Source organism: Pterocles gutturalis, unplaced genomic scaffold, assembly GCF_000699245.1.
Source record: "Pterocles gutturalis isolate BGI_N339 unplaced genomic scaffold, ASM69924v1 scaffold17842, whole genome shotgun sequence".
Lineage (NCBI taxonomy): Eukaryota > Metazoa > Chordata > Aves > Pterocliformes > Pteroclidae > Pterocles > Pterocles gutturalis.
In genome coordinates, this window is record NW_010110616.1 from 6,843 (window position 1) to 32,561 (window position 25,719).

Below are 25,719 nucleotides of genomic sequence, written 5' to 3' on the forward strand. Positions count from 1 at the left end.
TTACAGGAAAAAAAAAAGTCTAGAAGTTGCCAGTTCAGTTACCATAGCAACTTTCCTGACAAGTAGCTGACATTTTAAAGTAATACAAACATAATTCTCTCTTCTAGATCTACTGGTATCGACAAGGAGACCTGGAACCTAAATTTAGGAACCTAATTTACTATATATTATTTTCTATTGTCATGTTATGTATATGTGCCAACCTGTACTTCCATGAAGTGGGTAAATGATGGACACTGGGAATAGCCAGCGATGATGCTACTGTGTCAGACTGCTTTCAGCTCACCTCTCAGCTCTACTGCAGACCTTTAAGTGAGGACAATCAGCCTGAGAGGAAAGAAGTGGGTTGTGCAAGGATAAACCAGTACATGATTTTCATGTAAATGTATATGTAATGTCCCTCTTGTTGGGGAGAATTATTGCCATAAAATGTGACATTCTGCTTTTTTTTGAAGAGCTACTGTTGCACTTAAACATCAGTACAACTGGAATGTTCATTCAGAATGGCACGAGCTTTTTCATTTTGGAAAAAACTGCATATTTTTATTACTGTAAAAACAAACTGCAGCATTGCAAGGATCTGTAGCAGTATAAATAAATGGCATCTTACAGTTACGTAAGACAAATACTCTTTATTTCGTTTAAACTGAATATACAATTATTTCTGTTCCCTAGGCAACCATTTGAAACTACAACTTATTTTTCACATTAACAAAACCACAGACTGAAAAAGACCAACTCTTGATTATGAAGAGCTAATTACAGAAATAAATAAAATAATTTATACATGAGTCTTTAGTTTCTATAGCTTTTTCTCTCAATCCCTAGCTAACAGGCTGCTGCTCAGCTTAGTGTCTGTTTCAAACCCTTGAACGTAGGAATTCATTGGCTTCCTTTGCCTTGGGGCTCTATGCCCAAACTCTCTCAGAGCTTTCTCCAAGACTTTGCCACCTTCACACCACCCCCCATCTACTAACTTGCTGCATAAATCACCTCTGGAGAGGTGGCTGGTAGTGTTGTGTAAACAGCGCAAGAGACAAATGTTTCAGCCTACTCACAACAACCTGCAGAGAAGTTAAAAGCTTGTGCAGGGAGGCTGGTGGGTCCCAGTAGCTTCCCTTTCTCATAGCCCTTCCCTTTTTATTCAGCTTACTGTAGTGATGAAAGAAAATAAAAAAAAAAATAAGAAAAACAATTTCCACAAGTGATCTTTCTGAGCTCTGTCCGTTGCCAGCAACGGACTCCTCAGGAACAAGCAGACCAGGCAAGTCCCATAGGCATCTGTGTCTTCTTCCTATGCTGCAGACGTACTAGCAAGCCAGACGAGATGAGAATACAGACCATTTCTTCATGCTGCTGCCCATGCTCCCTGAAGTCTTTGACGGAATACATTTCTTCCTGAAATGTAACAGTCTCTTATTCCATGTATTACAAGAGTCAGTAAGTGCAGAAATCCTCACCCATTCTTCATGAAACACGTGCAAACTAATTCTTGCTGCGGCACTAAGAGGGTACAGTCCACAATCCTTGACTTCCGTCCAGTTTTCCAGATGTGCAGTTCAGCACACCAGTAACCAGTCAGATCAGAATTGACCACGTGGATCCCAGCAGTGAGCATTGCAACAGAGGTCCTTTAACACACTGAAACACCCCGGCTGAGATGTAGTACATCAGGCTTCGCTTGGCTGCTCTGTAACGCTTTACAAATGAGGTAAATAGCCTGAGCAGAGAAAGTGCACTGTAGTCACTTCAAACTGGAAGTTTCTGTTTAAAGACACGGACTGACTACTTTCTTTGGAAATGTGGCACAGGGGTGTAACAAATTTCACAATGCAAACATGGTCAATAGAAAATGGACACGATTACTGCTTCTCAGTGACAGCTCACTAAATCCTCAACATCCTTTGAATCTTCTGAGTCAGGACTGCCCAACGATGAGCCAATAATGTGTGACCCATCTCCATGATGCTGTAGGATAGGATCTGTCAAGAGACATAGTATGTTAGAACTGTTATTTACTGTCCCATTATAACAAGATATAAAATACACACTTAGGAGACAGAAAATGCAGTCTGGAATTTTAATGAATGTTGCTCAAACTAGACAGTTTTCAATTTGTAGTTTCAAGTTAAGCTGTGACTAATAGATCACATTTGGATTCATCAGGTATCACTGTATCAGGCCTAGTGCTGACCCTCTGATGGCTCTGCAAGGAGATCCCTTCCTCTGGAAAGAAGTACTTGTTACATGCAGCAGTGGGAGAATATATGTGTGCTGCTTCCAAGCCTGAGATGGCTGTTGGCATTGGGAAGTGTGGCATAAGCTAGCAAGCACTTCCAGGTGAGTGCTGTGCAAACACACCCCCAAATAGCCCAGCCCCTCATCATGAGAAGCATCAAGTGCACTTCTGATGCCTCTGTTCCCCTCTCAGAGAAGAAACAAATTTCATTCAAACACCAGGCATGAAGAAATGCACACTAAAGAAAGAGTTACTCATTAGCCTATGTGTACTAATTCAAGGCTCAAGGGTGATGGAAACAGCTCAGCAAGTGATGGAGCAGCTGCTGTTCTAATGCTTCTTCCACAAGGTTAAGTGGGACTTTCTTCCATTTCTACTGGTAACAACTGGGTAACCAACTTGCTTAAAGTTTCATAGCAATGACATGGAAAATTGCTTACGAGAAAGCAAGGATCTAGAAAGCGTTGTTTACAGAAACTCAAAAGTGCCATACTGCTTTAATGAATCCTCGCTCCGGCATCAACCGTATGAAGGCACTGTCGTACCTGTTAGAGTTGTCAGGGGCAAGACGGATTCGCTGTCTATATCATCCGCTGTCTGGATAAAACCATGGGAAGACGGAACAATAAGCACAGTCTCATCATCTATTGTAGGCTGATCAACTTGTTCTTCTATCGTTGGAGAACCCAGGTCCTGCAAACCACAAAACAGGTCACGAGAGTGTACCCTTGGAAGCATGAACAGAAAAAGCTGCTTTGCTCAGCCAGACTTCACAGTAAACAACAGACTCCTTGGATGAATTTTATCTCATTAAATTGAAATGTCAGCATCTGAGCTAGCTTACTTCAGCATTTATAGGGCTTGTTTCATCCTAGTGCAGGCATCTAAAGACAAGATGAGAAGAATTCTACCCTGTGAGCAGTCTGAGGTCCGGGGGAGAGGAACGGAGAGACTGCGAGGTGGTGATAAAATGTTCTCTTGTAAGTCAAATGTTTTGTCTATAAAGAGGAATAATTAAGCTTTTCCACTATTTGCTGTCTAGATGTTCTGATACCTTTGTAGTACTTCCCAGCTCCACAAACACAATAGCTTTGACTGAACTTAATACTTAGTTTCATAACTACTTCTGTGTCAAATTTTAACTACTGAACACAGAGCTCAAACGACCCATTTTAATTGCTGTGCCTCGCTTGCCCTCTCACTTGCTGACTCTAGGTTGGCTCCAAACTTTTTTAGCTGAACCTCATTATATCAAAAAATTGGCAACACACAGATTCCTTCCAGGTACAAGCTGTCAATACCCCTGCTCTCTTCCAGTCCCCTAACAGGTGCTGCTGCTGCCTCTTGCCTGGCTCCTGCAGTACTGGAACGGCAGTAATACATCTGGCTTAGTCAGCGTCACAGCACATTCCGGCGGACTTCTGGTTCTGCAAATGCAGTGAAAAGACATCCTAGATAGTCCTGCCAGAATAAGCAGAGATATTTGGATTCCAGTTTTTGTGTGTAATGTGTAAGGTTTGTTCAAGCTTCAGGAATCACTGATGCAGAACACTAGCAAATGTTGGTGGCAGAATAGAAGGTACTTGGATTTATCACTGTTTTCAGAGGGAGCAGGAAGTGTCTGGGAGAGGTTACAGCCCTCTTCTGTTCAAGAAAATCCTGAAGTTCCTCTACCTAGTTATCGCAAAACTTATTTTCTTACGCAGTTTCACAATGTTTTTGCAAAAGCAGCTGCCTGAAAACCTGTTCCCTGGTGCTGCTGAAGGAGCTGACTACCTTTGCTGCAGCTCAGTGATTTAAACTTGGTCCAAACGTGTACCCATTCATGCAAGGCACACTATGCCTGACCTGCAAAGGCAGCTTCCTGCAGAGAGCACAGCTGAACCAGTCCACAATAACCAGTATGTTGCAAGGCTTGAAACTGGGAAAAGGAGGCGTGAAAAAGCCATGAAGCCATTGCAGCAAATGGGCACCTTTCCCAGCCAGAAATAACAAAACCCTGCAGCATGACTGTCTGCTTCCCACTACCCACACCCAGGGACAATACAATACTGGCAAGTGCATAAAAATAACACTGACTTGAAGAAAACAAAATTTAAGCATGTCTTTCTAGAGTAACTTTTCACTTAGAATCACTCTCAGACAGTTCACTATTTCCTAGAATTTAAATACAAATATCAAACTTTAATCTGACTAGAAGTGTAAGGCAAATTAGAATTACAAACTCAGTTTGTTTTTCTGTATAGAAAATAAATTTGGTACCTCTTTAGATCCTGCTAGCCATAAGTGATTTCTACAAGGTTTAATTAGGAAGTAGGTTTGTAGCAGAAGTTTACTAATTCTACCTTGAGAAGCTGGAATTTTAAACTGAGAGCTGACAGGCTGCCTCAACTGTTGACAATCTTATCACAACTATGTCAAATATGAAACAACAAAGAGGACAAAGGAGGAATAATCCCCAGCTTCAGATGTGTTCAGGATTCAAATGCTTCTGTAGCAGCAGACTCTTTTAAGATGTACGAAGATCCTCCTCGTCATAAGAGCATAATGGATATGCAGTGTCTATTATAAACTTTTTCAAAGACAAAGCCTGACAAAGTCAAAACATATAATCAATGGATTTTCAAGACTAATAAAGCAGCACAGTGTTTTAGAGAGCAGCGTGGGGTATTTGAATCTAACTCATCTCTTCCCACACTCTAACCTAATCAAGCTTCTAAGGAAAGAGGTATTTTCTACCCAGTGAAGAAAGTTATCTTCTTTTTAGCATCTCTGGTTTTTTTGACTTACTCATTATCATAGTTCCAGCAACTTAAAGACTTGAGAATTTAGTATAAACAATCTAAATGCCTGAAATCATTTGGATAAACTCATTTCTGCATCTCAGGTGTTGGAGCTGAATAAAACTGAGGCCAGAGAAAGAGCTTAAATGCTTCAAATTCTAATTTACCAGATACTTAACCAGAGTAGTGTTTAACAGAAGTCCTCAAAAATGGAAACTGCGGTGCACCTTAAAGCATGTTATTAGATTCATAGAGCAAAAACTAAACACTCTGCCTCACCTCCCTTGCTCAGCAGTCTATCTACCTGTAAAGTACATGTGTTGGACAATAACAGCCTAGTTTAAAGCAACAGCATCAAATAATGATCAGGTGAAGGCAACTGTTCAGTGCCACTAATATTCCCACTTTCCATGGTCATGCAAAAGCACCCTGAGTAGTGAAGCAGCTCCACAGCTCATGAGGTATTCAATGCTCCAGATGAAGTAAAATATAAGCCTTAGTACCAAATTAAATGCTTTCACTTTCACACCCGTAACTTATTAATGAAGCTCAAGGATAGAGGATCTAAACAAAATACTCGCAGAACTAGTGATATACATGAAATCACTGACATATTTCATATGAATAGCTTAACATAAAGGTCATAGATACAATGAAATCATTCTCCAGATGGAAACAGGGAAAATATTGAGTATCATGCACTCCCTTACCTCAGTAACGTAAGTGCTGGGTAAATCTGAGTGAGAATCCTCTTCCTGTTTCAGGCTGGCATCTGAAATCTCCTCCTCAGTTCTTACCATAACTCCATCCATCAGTTTACTACTGCTCCTGCTGCTGAATTTGGAGGCATCATCTTCATTGTAGGCTGACTGCTCTTCGTCACTCAGCTTGGACTGATGGATATCATCTGGGAAAGTATTTGGTTCTAGGGTATCGTGAGGATCTGTCAGGTCAGCTGACTGAATGTCTGAATCAACAGCAAGTTCTGCCTGAGTGACAGAGGAGGAGATATCTTCAGCAGCAACAGTGCGGATTATGACACTTGGCGTGTGGCACTGCACTGTGACATTGTCACTTGTATTTAGCAAGTGCTCTGGCTGTAAGCAATATTTGCAAAAAGAGACAAAAACTATCAGAGACTTTTCTCCAAGTATCTTCAAATCCTTCAGCAAATAAAAGCAAAAGGATTCAAAGAACTCATTACTAAGTGTAATTTAGAGTTTTACATATATAGTATGTCAACCGAGATCATCTGTTGACCTTTCCTGGCCTAAAATGATGAATTCGTAGACTGACTTTGGTGTCAACTGTTCTATAACTCACAAATAAAGTAAATACGTAATATGAAACAGAAGCAACTGTTCACATGAGAACAGCTGAAGATTCAAAAGATCAGAGCTTTTCTCCCCCTGAATTTTGCATCACTTTTGTTATTCAATCTCCAGTTCGCTTCCCCTTCCCTCCCTCTAATAAAAGGTAATACCGTCACACTACACAAGTTTTGTGAATACCAATATTTGTGAGTAACCTCAGGAAACCATCGTGTTTTGTTTTGGTGGGACAAGCCACTAGATGGAGACATCATGTTCAGCCACCGTAAGAACTAAGTTGCTTACCAAGCTGTTTTCCACCAACTTGGAAGTTGCTTTTCAAAATGGTACAGAAAACTGAATTCTCACTCTCAATATTTTAAGCAAAGTAACATTGGTATGACTTAAGAACTGCTTTACAAATTTAGCATGGACATATAGGGGCCTGCATTATTATGTTCCACTCCTCCCCTGCTGCCCAAACTCCTGTCTTTTCACTGCTCAAAATACCTACCGATAAGGCATGAACTATGATCTGCTCTGGGGAGGCTGGAGCAGCAGCAGCCGTTAGGGTCATGGTAGGACTAGTCGTCAGTGTTAAAGGAAGGCCTTGGCTTGAGCTTGTCTGTAGTAAGTATGTACCTGGTGTTCCAGTCGGCTGGAGATGGAAAGACTACAAAAGACAACACAAGTTTAATACTCAAACACAGTCTTCCTGGGACACACTTAGCACTCAGAGCATGCTTACGTACATGAATTAGCCCAACTGTAACTCCCCTGGAAAACAAACAAATCTAACCTCTGCTGCACTGATTGCTGTACTGCACTCAAGAAGGAGAAAGGAACTCATCTATAGCCTTAGGCTACCCAGACAAGTATTAAGGCTGAGTCAAGCAGGACTGTATTGTGCTCTATAACAGAAGGTAAGAAAGGAACAAATTCAACTTGCTCTGAACATTGAGATAAAGGAGAAACTGTGCTATAAATTACAGTACAACAGAACTGAGAGAATCTTTACTTCCTGGGAGCTTCCTCTGGCTCCGTGATGTTAGATTTCACAAAAAAACCCCCAAAAACAAAAAACAAACAAAAAAACCAAAAAACCAAGCACAGAGGAAAACTTCATAGCACTAAGGCATTAAGATAGATTTAAAGCATTTAACTGTAATTCACATTTTACTCCGCAGCCCTAATGAATTACACCTTTAGAAATACATTTTGCTTTGAACTTTTAAATTTTAGATCTCTTAATTTCCTCTTTCCACTTGAGAACTTTTTTTTTTTTTTGGAGAATGCAAAGTCTGAGAAGTAGGTGTGCTTAAAAGAAAAACCACAGTAACAAATATCAGTTCTGTTACTTACTGGAAGAATCTCAAAGGTCTGTAGTGTTCCACTGTTCAGTGTTATCGTCTCAGAGTCAACGGCAGCAGCAGGGGAATCGGTTGAGGCTGCAAAAGGAAGAAAAAAAAGTAAGGTATGTAAACCAAAATGTTTCAGCCCTGCAGAGAGCATAACATACTATAATTACTACACAGAATGGTACTGTTAATTCCAGTAATAAGAAAAAGAAAACTGGCTGCAATCCTAATGACAGGGTTCTCTAATTGTTACCAAAGATATAACACTATTTAAAGAGGGCATTCTACAATCCAAAAGAGCAAAAGAAAGAAAGTAAATATGGTTTCAGCGCACAGGGATAAAAGCAAGACAAATAAAGTTCTCTGATATGATCTAATTACTTTTTGTAATGAGATTTGTAAGAGGTTCTGGTGTAATGATATCCTTTGGATCATGTATTACTTGCATTAACGTGGTGTCAGGTTTAATACTGCTGTGTTTCCCACGGACCTCCTTTTTTTTTGTGTGTGTGTTTCTAACTTTTTCTGCCCTCCACAGTATGTCCACCACAAACAAAACATCAGATGCTCCCCAAGGTACTTGCCTACCCTGTGTGTTATGACTGCAGTGTATAAAAGCTATAAGTATTCTTACTACAAGTGTGGAATTATTTATGCAATTATCTCCATTAATTCTAAAATTAACTACGAGAAGCACTGAAAACAGTTTACCTATCAGACATTTCAAGATCACCAGGTCCAAACAGCCCATAACAGCTTTTGAAGGTATCAAAAACCTATTCAGAATCATAATTATTATTTTTACTTATTCTTAAGAAACTCACAAGTTCCAGGAAGCTGGAGGCAAATTTATACTTTGCCGGGGATTATCCAGTAATTCCATAAATACCGAAAGGGCAAAAGACCTACATGACGACAGCAGCGTTCCAAGCACTGGAAACTTGGCCATCTCAGACTCTGGTTTCAAAGTAGACTAATTTTGGTCTCTTAATAAGATACAAGCTCCTATTTTTGAAGCTCTTATTGTAGTGGCATGTTTAAGGTTTCCTGCTGCAAATTTCCTGGTATCCAGTAGCAGCGAGCTGTAAAGTGTGTCCTGTCTGTTCACCTAGCCAGTTACGTCCAGGAATTACCCCTTTGAAACCTTGAGCCTTCTATCAAATGTAGCTGAAAGTGACTAATAGGTTCAGCTCTCATGGGATTGGGAAACAGACAGGAAAGGCACAAGACAAAATTCACTTGGATTATACAAACAGAACTTCTTCAGGAAAGCACACTAAAATGGGGAAAAAAGCTTGCTAGGCAGAGAGAGGCAAGCGACATCACAAAATAACCATTAAAGGATTAAATACAGAAAGGATTAAAGGTTACGGAATACCAGCACATCTTGCCCGCTCATCAAAACCCAACAGCTTTGATCAAGCTTGGTTCAAAGTATGAGACCATTGATGTATTACTACAGATAAAAAGTTCTTGGCTTGGTGGTGTGTGACATTTTAATTAAGAAATAAACCAGACAAAAAGAAGATGGCACTGAAGTAGATTAAGATAGGCTAATACAATGAAATTTTAAACAAAAAATTGTCTACCAAATGCCTATCTAATCATAGTCCGAATAATCAGTTCTTAGCCTGATTAACTAATTTAGTAATCAGCAACACTGAAGCACTAAATTTTCCTAATAAAATTCACAAATGACAAGGTGCAAAATAGCAAACAATGGAGAAGGCAGGCTGCATATGGGCTGATTGGATTGGAGTGACTGGAGTTACTTAACAAGATTAGTTACAAAACCAAACAATAAGCACTACAATCACAGTAGACCTGGTATTAAATGTTTGATAATGAGCAAAGTTCATCCTTAAGAGGATGGGAAGCATCAACTTAAAAAAAACCAGACACATACAGTGGTTAGAGCAGATCATCAGCTGAACATCAGCGTGACTCAGCAACTAATGCAGAGTGTTTGTGCCTAGAAATAACTGCATAATACAGAGCAGGACTACAAAAACATTATACACCTTTCTGCTTAAGTGTCCTTTATCAGAAGTTAGGCACAGAAGTGTATATATTATACACAAAAGAGATCTTGTACATGATGTTCATTGCTCTAGGCAAGAGCGACCAGAAGAAATATTAAGGAATAAACACATATTCTGCATCTCCATCAAGAAGCCCGTCTACTGACGCCTTTTCAAAGAACAAACTATATGGCAAGCTCTTGTGTGCACGCACACAGAGAGACACCTACAGCCCCTACATCCAGGCGCTCCAATTGCAGCTTCTTGGTACTATTTAACAGTAATATCTGCATTTGCCTAACAAAGTCAGAAATGGGCAAAGGGAATACAGAAATCCTTCATCTGAAGTTACGGCAAGACCAAAGCAGAATTAAAAAAAAATATCTTTAAGACATGCCCACTCCTTCACCATCTTAACATAAGAAAGCCTTAGGTTTCATTAGAGGAGAGAGTAATTCATTTTAGCTACTTACAGACATGTGTGATCTGGACTGGAATCTGCAAAGCTGCCATAGGGCTCGGTGTGTTGCCTGCGCTCTCCTCTAACCGAGCCACTCGAATCTGCACGTGCTGAACTCCTGAACTTGAATTAGTGCTTGGTAATCCACTTCCAGATTTGCTGTCTGAAAGCTGGTGCCCTGGATTGTTTTTTTGGTTCTCATGGAGTTGTTTAAGACCCTTTATCAGCACTGAGAGAAAGAAGACTCACGCTAAAGCACGCTGAAGAAGTACATTTGAAATGCTGCATGTGAGATTTATCAAAGATGAAAAAAGTAACCAAAATCCTTCTGAATTTGTATCCTGAACAACTTATAGAGATGTATCAAGTAGAAATTCAGCACACAGATAAAACACATTCATAGTCAACTACTGGAGTGATTTTCTCAAGGAACCTTGACATTTTAGGATGCTTGGGAAAAACAAAACCTCATAAAATTTTGAACCTCTCTAAAAACATGTATAGTGTATTCCCAAGCTACAATGAAGTGCCAGTATCAATAGTTGTGTAATGCTGCTATCAGAAATAAACCCTCCAATCTTACAAAACACAGAAGCAGATTTATTCAAGAGGTTGACAGAAGGGTCACTGGAAATAGGGAGCAAGACAGAATTAATCTTACAGTGATTATACTACAGTTCTTCATCTCCACATGAAGTGGCCCACTGCTCCAATAAAACTGCCCACCTTTCTTCCCTACGATCACTTTGGTCCCACTGAGGGAGCACTTGATCTATACGAAGTTAAAAAGGTGAGGCTTCTGCTTTTCTACCATTCAGTACAGCAAACTGCTTAAACATCTCCCACTCTTGATAGCATGACATTTTGTCTGGGGAAAAAGAGTGGATCCTGTTGATTCAGATTCAGGCTTAATTGTATTATGAATTATTTGATGCAACAACTTATTAACATACAGTTTATACCATATTAGCATAACAAGACTACCCTCTCAATTGCAGCCTCCAGGCATGAATAATATGTAACTACAGGGACAACCACAGCAAAAGTGTCCATTAAATTACACCTTTCATTACAATTTGACTAATCTCCCTGATTTTTTTTTCCTCTGCCCAAGACAGAGAAAAGGAGGACTGAATGAAAGGTCAGATACTGGCTCAGGTGCTAGTTTCTCTGACCAAGAATGAGAGCCATGAGAGACATACTTGGAGAGTTTTATATTCCCAATTCCTTCCCACCTCCTCACTGTGCAGCTAGTAGTAAATCTACCTTCTTTCTGCAGCTAAGGTTCAGCACCTCACATAGCTTACATTTTAAAATTTTAAAGGTAACATCTAACCTGAGGAGATACTCCTAGGCTGCAGATACATATCCTCTTACACCTGAAGAGGTCAGTGCCCTCCATACCAAAGATCATAATCATCTGAGATCTGCCAGCTGAGCTGCTTATGTACATGCTCTCACTTCAGCCAAAGTGAAGGGAGTTGGCAAAATCTATTGTTCAGTTGTATACATCAGCTTGGCTTGTTTCAACTGAAACACTCCAGGACTGCTTGTAGGAGCAATTCAGCCAGCAGAGCCAAGCGGCCAGTGACTTCCAGCAAAAGAGCAATGTGCTCTTTGGCCAGCAATGCCGTACACAGACAACAAAATGCAGCCTTATTCCTTTGACATTTGTGAAAGAAACTTTCGTAAGAGAAGTGTGCAAGGAGTACATTACCAGGGAATGACACATCTTTGTGGTTTGCAATCTGTCTTTTAATGGTCCACCATTTACTCCGAAGCCACTGTGGTGAGCGGACACTACTCCATCCTTCAGCTAGTAAATCCCAATTGATGTCATTTTCATCAGAAACTTCAAGTTCCGCTATCCTGGCAGGATACAGAAAATATTTACCTGTTAAAAACTACCCTCCAGACTGGAAGGGATGTTGCACATCTCCGTTCTTGTCACACGTAACAGCAGCAAAATGGCATGCTAGTGAATAGTCCACCAGAGCTCATGAATCGACATAGGCTTCCAAGGCTCCACGCTGCCAGAGGTCAAGCAGAATCATGAACAACAGAAGATGGACTAGACCTGTTAGATGGTCCAGTCCATCTCCTTGCCATGCAGGATTATTCTCTTTATTTACACATACATTAGGAGTTTGATCAGATTATTGTGAAGCATTCCAAATGATGGTACTTGCATCTTTTCTCTTTGGAAAACCATTCCCCAAACACATCTCCAAGGCAGGAAATACTTCCTGAGATTCACTCTGAACTTTCGCTTAATTAATTTCATGTCATGATATTTATTTCTGTTTTCTCCTAAATAACACTCATCCGTCCTTAACATAGATTTTTGCCTCCTCTCAGATGCTTCTTAGCCAAAGTAGATGAAGTCAACTACAGTATTAAACAGTTCCTCAGAAATCAATCCCATCAGGCTCTCCAGGTAAGAGACAGTCTTCACATAATTTTCACAGATGTTCTGCACACACTAGATTCTACCAGAATCTGTCTGAATACTACAAATATCTCTGAATTGCCTCCAGTTTATCTGTACCTGGAGCATATGAAAGAGAGGTGAACAGTGAGAGGGAAAATATTTTTGTGAGAATTAAGAAAAGTTCTCTTCACAAAGCAAGAAATAGCACTGAATACTCTTGCTAGTTAAAAAAAACCCAAACCCAACCAAACAAAAAAACCCCAAAAAGGGAAAAAAAGAAAGAAGCTACCAAAACCAATCAAACAACCCTGTAGGATGAGCTAAGGATATCTGGACAGGCCAAACCAGATACCACTTATACAGAAATATTAGGAATCATTACCAGATAACCAGAACATTCTGAAATATGGAATCAGGTTCCTCATTTTGAGTTCAAGTCAAACAGCTTCGGCAAATTAGTGACTATTACTCTGTAAATAATATTTAGATTCCCTGTATGCCTTGGTTTTTTATTCCCACCCAAAACTATCAACCCATAAAAATCCACTGGCTAAAAAGTCTGAGTTAAAGGCATTCAAAATGGGAGGAGGACTGGAGAGAGCAAAAGATTTCCAAAGCTACTACCAGGTCGCCAGTTCAAATGTAGCCAAAGATGCTGATATCCAATCAGTGTTTGGTGGCCTACATGAAATTAATTTGCAGTCTCGGTTTAGTTCTTTGTAGACAAGACGTCCACATCACAGAAACCACCACCACACTTGACCCTTGTTGGTCATCTCAGCAGAGAGGCCAAGGACTGAATGGGCAGGGAGACTGAACTACCCTCCAGTTAAGGGTTAAAGCGCATTGGTGGGGCAACGTGTGGGAAGCTTGCATGGTCGCTGCCTGTGCTGTACCTTTTCTGTGGAATAAAGAAGACTTCAGTCTCCAGGGTTTTCAATCTGACACCTTTCACGAACACTAACATTCACTAAAAAAACAAAAAACAAAAAATATGTTCAATAATAAATCTCTGGGAACTGTAAACACAGCAGTGATTTTTGGAGAGTTCTAGAGTTTTCAGTGTCTAAGAAACCAGCAAAAGGGACTCCAGTGGAATCCTGCTAGCATCATGTATTATGAATCTTTAAAAAGTAACTAAAATAACAAACCTCAAGATCAGATTTATTTCATCTTCCTTGGTCCACTCAGTGCCCCCACTTTGTTTCCAGTTGAGATAGTTGAGCCATTTGGAACGGCATTGCTTTTCAGAGCGTGTCCCGACCCGTTCTGCTACGGCAGCCCACGATACACCTTGTGTGACAATGTCACCTGGCTCTGTGCTAGTTAGCTCATGTACTACTTCTGCTAGTCTTTTTTCTTCTTTCTCTGTCCACTTTCCTGAAAGAGAGAAAAGCCCTCCAACTTAACTAACAGCAAATACCCTCTGTTCTGATCTGTAACATGTCAACAGACATTTATCTTCAGTGCCTAACACCTTATTCCAGATGCAAATATTGACTTGTGAAGAAGATATAACTGTTCTTACTTACTAACAATTTACATTATGTCCATTCTTGATTAACAAATGCATAATTCCATTGTTTTGCTGCCAGGTTTCTTTCTCTTCTCTTCTCTTCCTCTCGCAGATAAATGAAGCCACACAGAATTTAATCAAAATACTGACCAAAGCATACTGGTCCAAGCTACCTGAATTGTATTAGTTTAAGTAAATTAATGATGCAACAATTTAGTACACAGTAACTACATGAGGTCTGACTAAATTTTCCTTCTATTTGAATATATACACTAAAAAAAAAAAAAAGAATACTTGACTCCTAAAGTGCATGTCTCTTAATTGACACCAAATATACAGTGCATGTTTATAAACATTAAACACAAGGGGAATACTTTTAAATCCACCTCAATAAAATATGCTCCGGTGGCATATCTGGGGTATAATGGACTGCAAAAATAAACGGAGTCTTCTGACCTTTAAGAAGTGAAACTAGAAAAACCTACACCAAATACGTTCTAAAATATGTCCCCAGGTTTCACACTGTAAGTTCCTCAGTTCAGAGTTACACATCTCTGAAAACACTATTGACAAAGGCAAAAGCGACAGAGTTTTAACCAGAATACCCATTACGGACAGCAGCATTTACCTCACCTGTGTTGCAGGTATCCTTCATCAATCTACATCGATCTTTTACAGACGAAGCACTTCTCCCCAGTGCAGCTCCTATTGTGGCCCAGTCGTTACCATGCTTTATTCTCAGCCTAAACAGAAACATGCTCATTAGCACTATATCCAGCTAAGAGATTACCAAAGTATCAAAAACGCTCTAATAAAAACAGGATAAATGTGCAGTTTACAGGCTTAAAGACAGAATGGGGAGTCACTTTGATACTACAGCATTAACATATTATCTATCATCAATTAAGTTTTCTATGTGTTTCTAGAGGCCTTTTGGGTCAGCTAAGCCACAGGATTCTCACTTATAAAATGTTTAATATCTAACTGTCTCGCAGGAATGTTGTGAGGCTTAATTACTGTGTTAAATACAATATGAATGTTTAGATAAACATCCATTCTACACTAGTTCCTCAAGGATTTTCAGGTAGTCTAGAGATCACTTGAGAAATCTAAATGCCCAATGAAAACCCAGGCATCCTACAATATAAATGAGTCAAAAAAATGCATAATCACGTTCATAATTTTAACTATTTTTTTCCTCCCACACACGACAACAGGTTAGGTAATGAATTGAGCCATGACTACTTTTGACAGGCACCTTGTAAATGACACAAACCAGCTAAGTTGATCCAGGGGTTTGGACTAGATGATCTAAAAAGGTCCTTTCCAATCCTAACCATTCTATGATTCTATGAAATATATCCATCAACACAATGAAATATACTCCCTTCCTTTCTTCAGTCCAACATGGCTTCTTCAAACTGTTCAACCCCGGAAAGCTGCAAGAGGAGATGAAGTCGGCAGCCCCTCCTCCTTGATCTGTCAGGTTCATAGTCAAAATCAAAGAGCCTTACTGACAATTCATGTATCTTTCTTAATACTTCATAGGGGAGATCCTAACCTCGACCTGCCACTTTCCTTAGAAATAACCTTTGCTCAGGTTTCCTAATGAAAGGGAATTTGTTTTTCACAAACTTTGTTGACTGTGCTTGTAAAAATCTGAAACATTACTAGTTTCAACAAAAGGCTTGCTTTAAAACTCTGTTGCCTATTGCTTATGTCCTGAATACACATTTTAAAATATAAGAAAATATCCAAATATAGTTTAATTTCTCTTCAGATTAATTTAGTGACCACTATTGAGTTGGAGCAGTCAAATTTACATGTAACTTTTCAGTGATTCCAGATAACAAAACCTGTAAAAACTACTCAAGCTACTAAATATAAAGTTCCAATCTTGTTAATAAAGGTATATTATATAAACATATAACCTTGTTAATAAAAAGACTTACTCTTTAAGCTTTTCAATTTCCTCAGGAGTATACCTAAGCAAAAGGTAAATAAAAATACATTATTTTAAACAGAAAGCATACAGCATAAATATTTTTGTTTCTAACCACTCAGTACACATTTAGTTACAACAACAGATTAAGGAATTTCAGCTGTAAGAAACAATTTGACTGAAAGCTTTGAAAGAAAGTGAAGAACAAATGTAATTTTCCACATTACTGCATTTCTAAGATTATCTTGTCTAACATTCCTCGTTTGTTAGCAAAATTTCTCAATCCCAGTGATCTTACTATGAAAAACAGAATTAGAATTTTGTGTATTGGTCTCTCAAATAAACAGCTGTTTTTTCCTTCCTGTCTCAGTTCACAATCACCATAAGGCTGACTTACCATTACAAAAAAAAGAAAAGAAAAAATCAGCATTAAGATGGTATTTTTAATTTTCAACTACCTTTAAAAACAAAAATCTAACATCCTTTTCGGCACTTCTGGATGGTGCCATACCCACTGCTTTAGAGATGGGTAAATGAAGGGCACAGGGATGAAGATCAAGGGCACAGTTCTAGAAAGAAACCACATCTCAGCAGGTCTGTGCCTGAATCCTCCCTGCAGCTCTGTTTTGTTTTTTTTTAAGCTGTGGATACCATATTGTCAAGGCTGATCTATCATAATTCAGCAGAGTGACTTATGACTAGGAAGAGCTAGGGGTGTTTGGCTAGAATCTTCTGTCTCCCACATAACATGTCAAGTATTAAATACATGACCCTATTCATACCCATAAAACCATGCAGCATTAGAGGTTTTCATACTTTCCAACATGGTTTCTGTCATCATACATGCGAAGAACTCTTCTATAGACAGCAAAGAGAGGCCGATTCAGACCCCAAGCTATTGTCCTGTAGAAATCTTTTCTTTCATCTTTTGACATTTCAAATATAATTTCAGTGGCATCTTTTATTCCACGAGCCTAGAAGAAAGCATTTAAAAAAAGAAACCCACAAACAAAATACCTTAAATAAAGTCTCCTAAAAATCAAGAAGAAGAACACTTAAGAGCTGAAGTCTAGCATACTATCATGCAACTTTCTATGTATCTCAAATGCTACAGTTCAAAAGTTAAACTGAGTATTTACAAATTAGCTACCTCAAATACAAACCCTTGAACACTTCTCCCTCCCTACCCCCCCGCCCCGGAGTCCAGGTAGACATGGAAGCTTTAACTTTCATCTATATTTAAAAAAATCTGTCCAATGAATATTTCAAGATGAAAAATTGAAGCGTCACTTAGGGCTTCATGGAAAATATACTCTAATGGAATTATCCTGGGGCTATACAGTGGAAGGTTGCCAAAAAGTGCTGTATCAATTTATTACATAATTTTCGATATTCTTTATCTGAAAGCAATTTTTTTTTTCAATTAAACTGCTCATTCTGATGGAAGCTAAAAACAAATTTGATACAAAAACACCGGAGTTAAGTAGGAAACTTAAAAAGGAAACCTTTAGTTTAACTTCAGCTTAAACTAAAAATCACAATATTTCAGTTATTCAAAGCAGTACAAGAAAGCAGATAAATGGGAAAATAATGAATCAAATGAGTCACCAGTAACTGAAAAAGTTATTTAGCTATCTTAAAAAAAGCTTCTCTAGATTTAAAAAATAGTACTACCTGTGAATGACTTTGTGGCAGAAATTCTAATACATGTGTGGGTAGGCACACCTACAACTAATACTGAGGATTTTTACACCAACGAAGATTAAATTCAGGGCTTTTTGTGATTCACAAATGAAGGATGGGGAACCTGTAATATCCAGGCTATATATTCTCAGCTCTAAGTGTTCAGCTCAAATAATTCTCAGCTGTAAGCCTACCACCAATATGACTTATGGGCAATTATCACTGTCAGCATGTTAACTGCATGCCTATTTTTACACAGAACTCCGACAACAATAAATTAAGGGGAAGAAAGCCAATACTGGCATCCTGCTAGTGAAGTAAACAAATACAGATATGGCATTAAAGAAGTCTGGAAGCTGTACTCAATGCTTTGTAAGGAAAATTATCTCTATTCCTAAGGCAATTTTTTTCCTCTGTCTTCACCAAAGATTTAATGAGTGATGTATATTCAGAGAAAAAGATTAAGCCACTTGAGCACACCGACGTGAAATTTTAAAATGGGTTATATTCAGTACACAAATTAAAAGCAATGTTACATTCAGTACACTTAAATCCTCTATATGGATACAACTATCTTGAATGTATTTCAAATGAGTAATGACCATTTCTACCACGAACCAGTCCATCACTTATTGCACATTCTGGGGGCTGCATCACCACACCAACTAGCAGATGACATACTCTAACAATACCTTTAAATAACGCTCAATGTTACTCATCAAAATGTCAATTTCTTCCTTTGACCACATCCCTTGCTTCCACTTATGGCCTGAAAATAGAAACGACACACTAATTACTGAAAGGCAGCAAAACAACAACAAAAAAAATCAGAAAAACATGACTGTCATTATTGCAATTAACAAAGAGTAGTAATTTTGGCTACTTAAACTAACTAGAATTAATTTTAAACAGATGTTATTTCAGAACTGATAAACAATCCTTAGTTACTGTCAACTAATGCTTAAATAATGTGAGTCAGACTTCTCTTCAAAAACATCATTTTAAAAAATATATAACAGGGATTCCTCTATGTTCTGTCAATTCATGTTTTAAGCCACAACTAGAAAATTTGTCTTTAAACTGACAGCTGAAATTTCCATGCACTCAAATGATTCCAGAAGCTGGAATTTAAAATGTGAGACAAAATATTACTTGAGGAACTGGCAACAACATGGGGTTCTCTTACACGCCCTATCACTTCCCAACATGTGAGCATTGCTACCTACTGTGAGTGCTTTTCATAGAGGTAAATACCTTGTCTGTTTTGACAAGCTGGTCCCCATATCTCTCTTTTTTTTTTGTATTGGGAATAATGCCCAGTGGTCACAATCAAGATAAAAGACTCATGGCAAGTGTTTTACTTCCCAAATAAAAGTGGCAAACCCATAGAAACAAACATTATGTTTCCTCTCTATGCCTTTAGTAGTAACTACAATGCCAGTTAAGCTTTAAAAGCAAAACCAATCAACACTATTCTGAGAGAAAATGTCAAAACTGACGTCTATCAATAAAACATTAAAACATTCCTACCCTAAATTTATATATAGATTTATCTTTTTCCCCTCATGCTCATACCATACTGAATATTAATGATCACTTATAATTAAGATAATGATGGTGACCCAGTTTACATACTGGTGTGTGCTGGCTACCTGCCCATCTCTGCTCAGAAGAATCAGGGTATTTCCTTCTCAGCCTGCTAATTACCAGAGCTGAGAGGCAGAACACACCAAACAGGCTGTTTACTCAAATCCAATTAAAAAGGAAAGTACAGGTATTATTACTAATTAAGTTGGACCTGATGAGAGAAAACTACTCCCTTGTGCCTGATGTCTTCAATCTCTTCTTCCAAAGCTACAGAGACAGAACAATAATCTACAGCTGTAGCTGTGATTCACGCCTCTGTCCAAGCATCTGAACCAACTTAAAGGGGCACTGCTACTCTTTACATGGAATAACCTTTAATATCCAACTTTTTTAGGAAATGATGTATATTCTGCACTTCACGTGTTTGCATAGTCAGCGCCAAGATTATTATAACCTGTCCATGGGTCTTCAAAGAAAGAATTACCAGGTGGAGACTGCTATAAAAAGATGAGCTCAGGCAACACAGGTCAAACTCCTAGCTACTGTAAAAGACACACATACTGGGATTCTTTCACAGCTGATCTCTGTGACAAAACATGGAGACCCCATGAAACGTTCAGCTAGTATGGATTCTCAAATATTTTTCTTGGCATATTTTATTGGAAATGTCTTCCTCAAATTATTAATCTCTTAATTAGCAACACCAGATTTAGTGCCCTTGATCATTCACAACTGTAAATGCCACTTGTGATATATGGTCACTTGATACGCCTATAAGACAGCTACAAATGCTGTACGTTCCTAATATATCTAACAATACACAATCAAACACGAGGCCAAGTCACATGAAAACAGTCATTTATTTCTCTGCCAAATCACCAGTACACGCTCCTCCAGTCACAGCTGAGAATGTGCTGCTCCCAACCAAAGTCCTTTACCATTGACTACTAAAAAGATCACAATCTCTGTACTGCTGCTCACCCTGGAGCACAGCAATTCTAGCAACAGGATTTCTCATTATTTCTACCCAGATGCCTCAGCAGTCCAAAGCCAAGGGAACTCTTTGCTATCCCATCTATGCCCCAGTCCTTGGACTGAACACTGAATAGCTTTGAAGCCTTATAAATCTAACAAATAAGAAGGACAGAGAGAACAGGGAGAAATTATTTATTGGCTGTTAGAAGCAACTGTTAGTGCACACTTGGGATCAGTAAGTGAAATGGTCATTGACAGAATTGCTCAGCTCCTTTCTCTGAATTTTCCATATCCAACACCCGAGTTCTGAGTGCCTCACCCACATTTTTCACTGACTCAGCAGTACACTCAGCTCTCTGGAGTAGAACTCACTGGGTGAAAGATCATTTCCTCTGCGAGAGAAAACCATTACTTTTTTCATAAAGTTTTCTAATAAAAAAAAGGAAGTTGCTTTGGACTGAGTGAAAAGGATTTAAATTTTTTTTACCCCTCAAAAGAGGTAAAGTCAGGGTAAGAAAACTACTAGAGAAACTGACAAACTCTCCTGGAGAGATAATGTCTTCATTTGACACTAAGTTGTTTCTCTAGGTTTAGAAAGGCACTTCTCCTGGGAGAAAAAAATTTAGAAAGTTCTAAAGTTCAGCAACTACTACATGATTGCACAGATACATTTCTGAAGGGAGGAATGCCAATGCGGTGGCAGTTTTAGGAGTAGCAGTGATTATTTCACTAGAGCCTGGTCTGCATAATCGCTCTACTTCTGAAGCAACTCCATTCCAGAAACTGTTTAATCACAACACAGTAACTAGACTAGTAAGCCCTACTCAGAGGAAGAGGTATTAACTGAGCACAAATTGTTTTCCTGGTGTACACCTTCTGACTGCAGCTTCCCCTCTCCTAACCAGGCAGAAGTACAAACAGAGCAAACACAACTGTCTGACCCATCTGTGCTGACACACGTTATCTACAGCAGCTCTCTACCATCGCCACTAGAATCACCGCCACCACTGCAAGCACGGCCACTCTTCCTCTCCAACTGTATCCGGAGTTCCAACTTTTTGCATACAAAGTGTAAGAGGGATGGTGAAGACTTAATGCATTAGATCTCTCAGCACTTTTAGAATCAGTCTTCTCAAATATCTTCACTAAAAAAGCCAGAGCAGAGATGACTTGATGCAACCTGCAAAATGTTCTGAGGCATTTGGAATAGTTTACCTTTTTACAGCATGGGAGAACTGCATTTGCAATATCCTACCTTTATTTGTTAGAGAATCCTTATCCTCTTTGGTTGTGAACCAGGCTTGACTAACAGCTGACACTTCTTCATTGCCCATTGGGGAGATTTCATCCAGCTGTTCATTCTGAAGAATCTTGAAAAGACCAATACAAAATCATCCAGTAAGATCTTCAGTTCTATCAGCTTGCATTTAACATGGAGCCATAACTTGAAGGAAAACGAAACCAGCAAACCTAGTTACCTTGCTGACTGCTCAAAAGTGCCACATTTTAGACATCAAAGTGCATTCACCTTTCTTAAAACACTGGAGTAAGATTTAGCATCTTAACATACAGATGTTGTGCCAATTAATTAGACAACATTCTTCATCATATTTCATGTACAGCAAATAGAAAAAGTCTCACTGGCTTTGGTGGAAAGAGGTCTATGTCCAGCATCTCCAGTCTAGAACTTTTAAACATGCTACACCAACAATGAGAACCGTATGTAACTGTTAGGACTTAATTTTTAATCAAAGAGTGACAGAAATAACAGATAAACTTGTCTTCTCTGCAGATCACCACAGAGCAAATAATGATCAGTGGAGGGTTACATCTGTTACTGTTTACTGTATTGCTCTTTGGGCAGGAACTTATACTACATAGAACCTCTTTCATATATAAAATGATTCAACTGTACTTTTATAGAACAACATTTTGCAAAGACCCATGCTCAGATACATTAGTTTCATACTAAAAAGAATCTTTTTCATTTAATAAGCCCTTTCTGCTACTTGTTTCCCTTTTCATTTCAATTTGAATAAAACTGTACATCAAATAGGTCAATTCTGAAGTTCGACTGTACCTGAATCTGAGTAACAGTTCCTTCGTTAATCTCATCTTCAGCTACCTCAGTGGTAGCAGTCATGGTCACCTCAAAGCTCTGATCATTTTCTGAAACTTCACAGAAGGGATAAATTAGTTGTGCACCTTACTCCTGTAACAGCTTTTAGGCATGCTCTAGGTTTTATAAATTGCTTTCTTTCCTCTGAAAAATTTAAAAAGGCCTTAATCTGTATTCATTTGTTGACATAGTAAAATCATCAAGATGACTGTCAACTGTTCCTCTTAAAATCTAAATATGGGTTTGAAACGTTCAGGTTTATACTTGGCTATAATTATGACATAATGTGAAACATATAAATAAAAGGTGTTTGACCTGGTGCAAACATTTGGTACTGTATTAATGCTCCCTTTCCAGCCCTACCTTCAGTATTTTCCAAATACTAAAAGAAAACATTCAAGTATTTTGGCTGCATTCTTTTTCCACAGTTTTCCTTCAACTTCAGCACGTTAATGCCTTTACTTCAATGGAACTTCTGCTAGGTTCCACTAAATGAACAGCCACTCTAGGTGTTGCAAATTGGTATTTTAACTTGCTAGATCTGGTTTCGCCTCCCTTTGAGAGACTATATTGAACTCACTAATATTCAATCAACTTCCTTAAGACTAATTCAGAACTCAGCCTACCTTTTGTACAACAACCTCTACCTTAAAAAGACCATACATCTCAATATTATAAAACATGGAAATGCTAACAATGCTGTTTGATCATTAAAAAAACCCTAACAGCTCTTTGCAGCAGAGCATCTACTTTCTTGTTCATTCACTTATCCTTCAATTTATTCAATGCACCTGTGCCTGCACTCCTCTATCGGTAAGGGAGGTTTATTTTATCAGTACTATATAGATAACAATTGCTGCAAAACCATCCAAGGCTCTGAGAGGTAAAGATGATAATACCTTAGTAATAAAATTTGAAAATAAAACATGTAAAATATTGTAATGCGATCCACTTTTAACCTTTACCAACAAAAACATGTACTACAAGAGTACATCAACTTGTAAGAACTTACTTGGAACCGCAACAACAGAAATGCAGGGAGTGGAATCATCAAGGCTTTGATCATCCTCTGATAAACAAAGCCTCTTGTGTGGAGGTTCAGTGCTGTCTTCAGAGTCTACTTCATCAGTTTCTAACAACAAAAAAATACACAGGTTACCTTCTATTAACAAAGTGGAGCTTTGGACCAAGTTCTGTTAACTAAGTGGACCAAACCTAAAGGTAGAAGCAAATGTGATAGGTTGGTTTGGTGCTTTACTACTGCCCAGGAACTTGGTCTGAGTTATGGGCAGTTACAGTTCACCTGCTCTCTTCAACATACATTTTCTGTGTGACTGTCTTTGTAAATTCCATCCACAGTCCATTACACACAAACCCACCCCTTAAGTCTACAGAAATTTGGGTACGTGCTTGGTTCTAAGGACCCATTTAGACTCAAATAAATCAGAACAGCTCTATCCTTGTCGGGCACATACATACATAATTTTGCGGCTTACACCTAATTTGAGATTTTATCCTTCTTTAAACTGAAACAGAACAAATCGCAGCATAGTAAGCACAATCCAAGTAGCTCACTGAATTTGGGGGCAGGGAAGTATGATTGTTGGATCAATGAAAAAATAGGAAAAAATACAATGCAATACAATTCTATACCATTTTGAGGGCAGTGAAGTATAAGGTTCCCTTCAGTGTCCTGAGTCAAAGTCACAGAGTTCACGGTTTCTACTGTCACTGTGTCTGACTCTTCTTCAACTGTGCTCATACTCAAACCTGAAAGAGCAATACACAGATTACTTTTCTGCAGTCAGACCACCCCTTTGTCCACAATGCTGCTTCCTTTATCTCAAACAACCAACAGAAATTCCTGTAAAGAATGATGGATGTCGTCTGTCTGTTCTTTCACATTAACAATTCCATGCTTTAAGACATTCACCTGCCTTTACTTTTCCTGCGTATTTACACATTGCACAGGATAACATCGGACAGTTTCAAAGCTACTTTTTCAGTTAAAAATAGTACCTGAACTCCCTATTCAGGAACATTTGCAAGATACTTTATTTTTTAAGTACACAAACCTAGGCTATTAGTTTTTCAAATCTGTTATTTTTTTGTCTCACTAATATTTGTTCCACTGCTCATATAATAATTTTACTATTATATAACCTAAAGCTAGTCAGGACTGAGAAATATTTTTGTAGTGTCATATCACTCATAGCTGCACTATATATAGATTGCTAAATTACAAAGATTTATTCTCCTTTCATGCATATAACTAACTTGTGAAACTAGTATTTTTTTCTTTACCAAAGAAACAACATGAGCAACCGAAAAATTGTGTGCAGGCAATCACCAGTATAAAAAATTACTCAGAAAATAAGTTATCCAGGATAAGCACTATACATGGAAGTCAGTGAACTAAGGCAATACAAAGTGCTTCTGATAATCTCATCTGCTATAAAAGTGAAGAAACACAAAGCTTACAAGAACTTCAGTGTAAACTAGCACTATTACTAATTTTGAAATAAAGCAAAACCAAACCCCACAAAAAAGTTCTAATCCACCAAATACAAAGAAATGTAACCTTTTCTGCTGCAGCAGCTAAATAAAATCACATCTAAAATATCCAGAAGCTTTGCAATGATTTCATCAATTCTGAGCACCTGGGTTTGGCGACTGACTTTGGCAGAGATTTGCAAAAATAAAATATCATCTATTTCTCCTTGAAGTACTCAGTTCTTTCTATGTGTTTTCTCATATGTCAACTTGTAATTTTTATTTTGAAGCCAAAATACTATTATCAACAACTTTAACTTACATTGTTAAAAAATTGACTATAGCTTTAAAAAAATAAAACACAATTACATTACAAAGCCTCCATGTACCATGCGGGGATACCCATATACCCATATGTAAGTGGAATTTAAAACCTGGATTTTAAATCCCCTGTATGATGCTAACAATATTGCTTCAGATTTAATTTTTAATCAGAAAACATGTTCTTTGGTATTGAAGATTCCCAAGAGTAGTGTTTTCTTGGAAGGATAACACTACTGCCAGTCTTTCAATAAAATTACTTATCACCTCTCAAGCTTGATAAAGATTTGGCACATCTTTAAGCACATGTAGTGATTGATTCCTAGAATGAAGTGATGTTACCCTTCTGAACATGTCAAAAATTTCAGATACTCTTGGCATTTTAAATCAGAGGGTTCTCAAATTTACTTTCATATCTGCCATCACCAACAGCTCCTTGCCACATACAAGTGTAGGAGGCAATAACTTCCTCGTGATTCAT

At 38.4% G+C, this 25,719-nt stretch overlaps 1 protein-coding gene across 1 annotated transcript; it reads right to left on the bottom strand.

The window, feature by feature from the left end:
• Window positions 1-612: 612 nt before the first annotated feature.
• On the bottom strand, window positions 613-25,719 carry DMTF1 (cyclin D binding myb-like transcription factor 1). The gene is made up of 17 exons (XM_010073465.1): window positions 25,647-25,719; window positions 24,078-24,194; window positions 23,437-23,556; window positions 22,386-22,480; window positions 21,561-21,675; window positions 18,436-18,512; window positions 16,877-17,034; window positions 16,071-16,103; window positions 14,752-14,861; window positions 13,754-13,982; window positions 11,889-12,040; window positions 10,185-10,400; window positions 7,695-7,780; window positions 6,847-7,005; window positions 5,733-6,119; window positions 2,785-2,932; window positions 613-1,982 (listed from the first exon to the last, which is right to left on the bottom strand). The coding sequence occupies exons 1-17, from the start codon at window positions 25,717-25,719 to the stop codon at window positions 1,873-1,875; spliced, it is 2,385 nt and encodes a 794-aa protein (XP_010071767.1). The 3' UTR covers window positions 613-1,872.

Bases quoted from the DNA above. Each gene is read 5' to 3' on its own strand.
- DMTF1 (XM_010073465.1), bottom strand. From the start codon at position 25,719: ATGAATCACGAGGAAGTTATTGCCTCCTACACTTGTATGTGGCAAGGA. The intron at 7,781-10,184 runs GTAAGTAGCTAA...TTCCTTTTGCAG, and splicing joins AGTCCAGATCACACATGTCT to CCTCAACCGATTCCCCTGCT. The intron at 1,983-2,784 runs GTACGACAGTGC...GTCTCTTGACAG, and splicing joins GCCCCTGACAACTCTAACAG to ATCCTATCCTACAGCATCAT.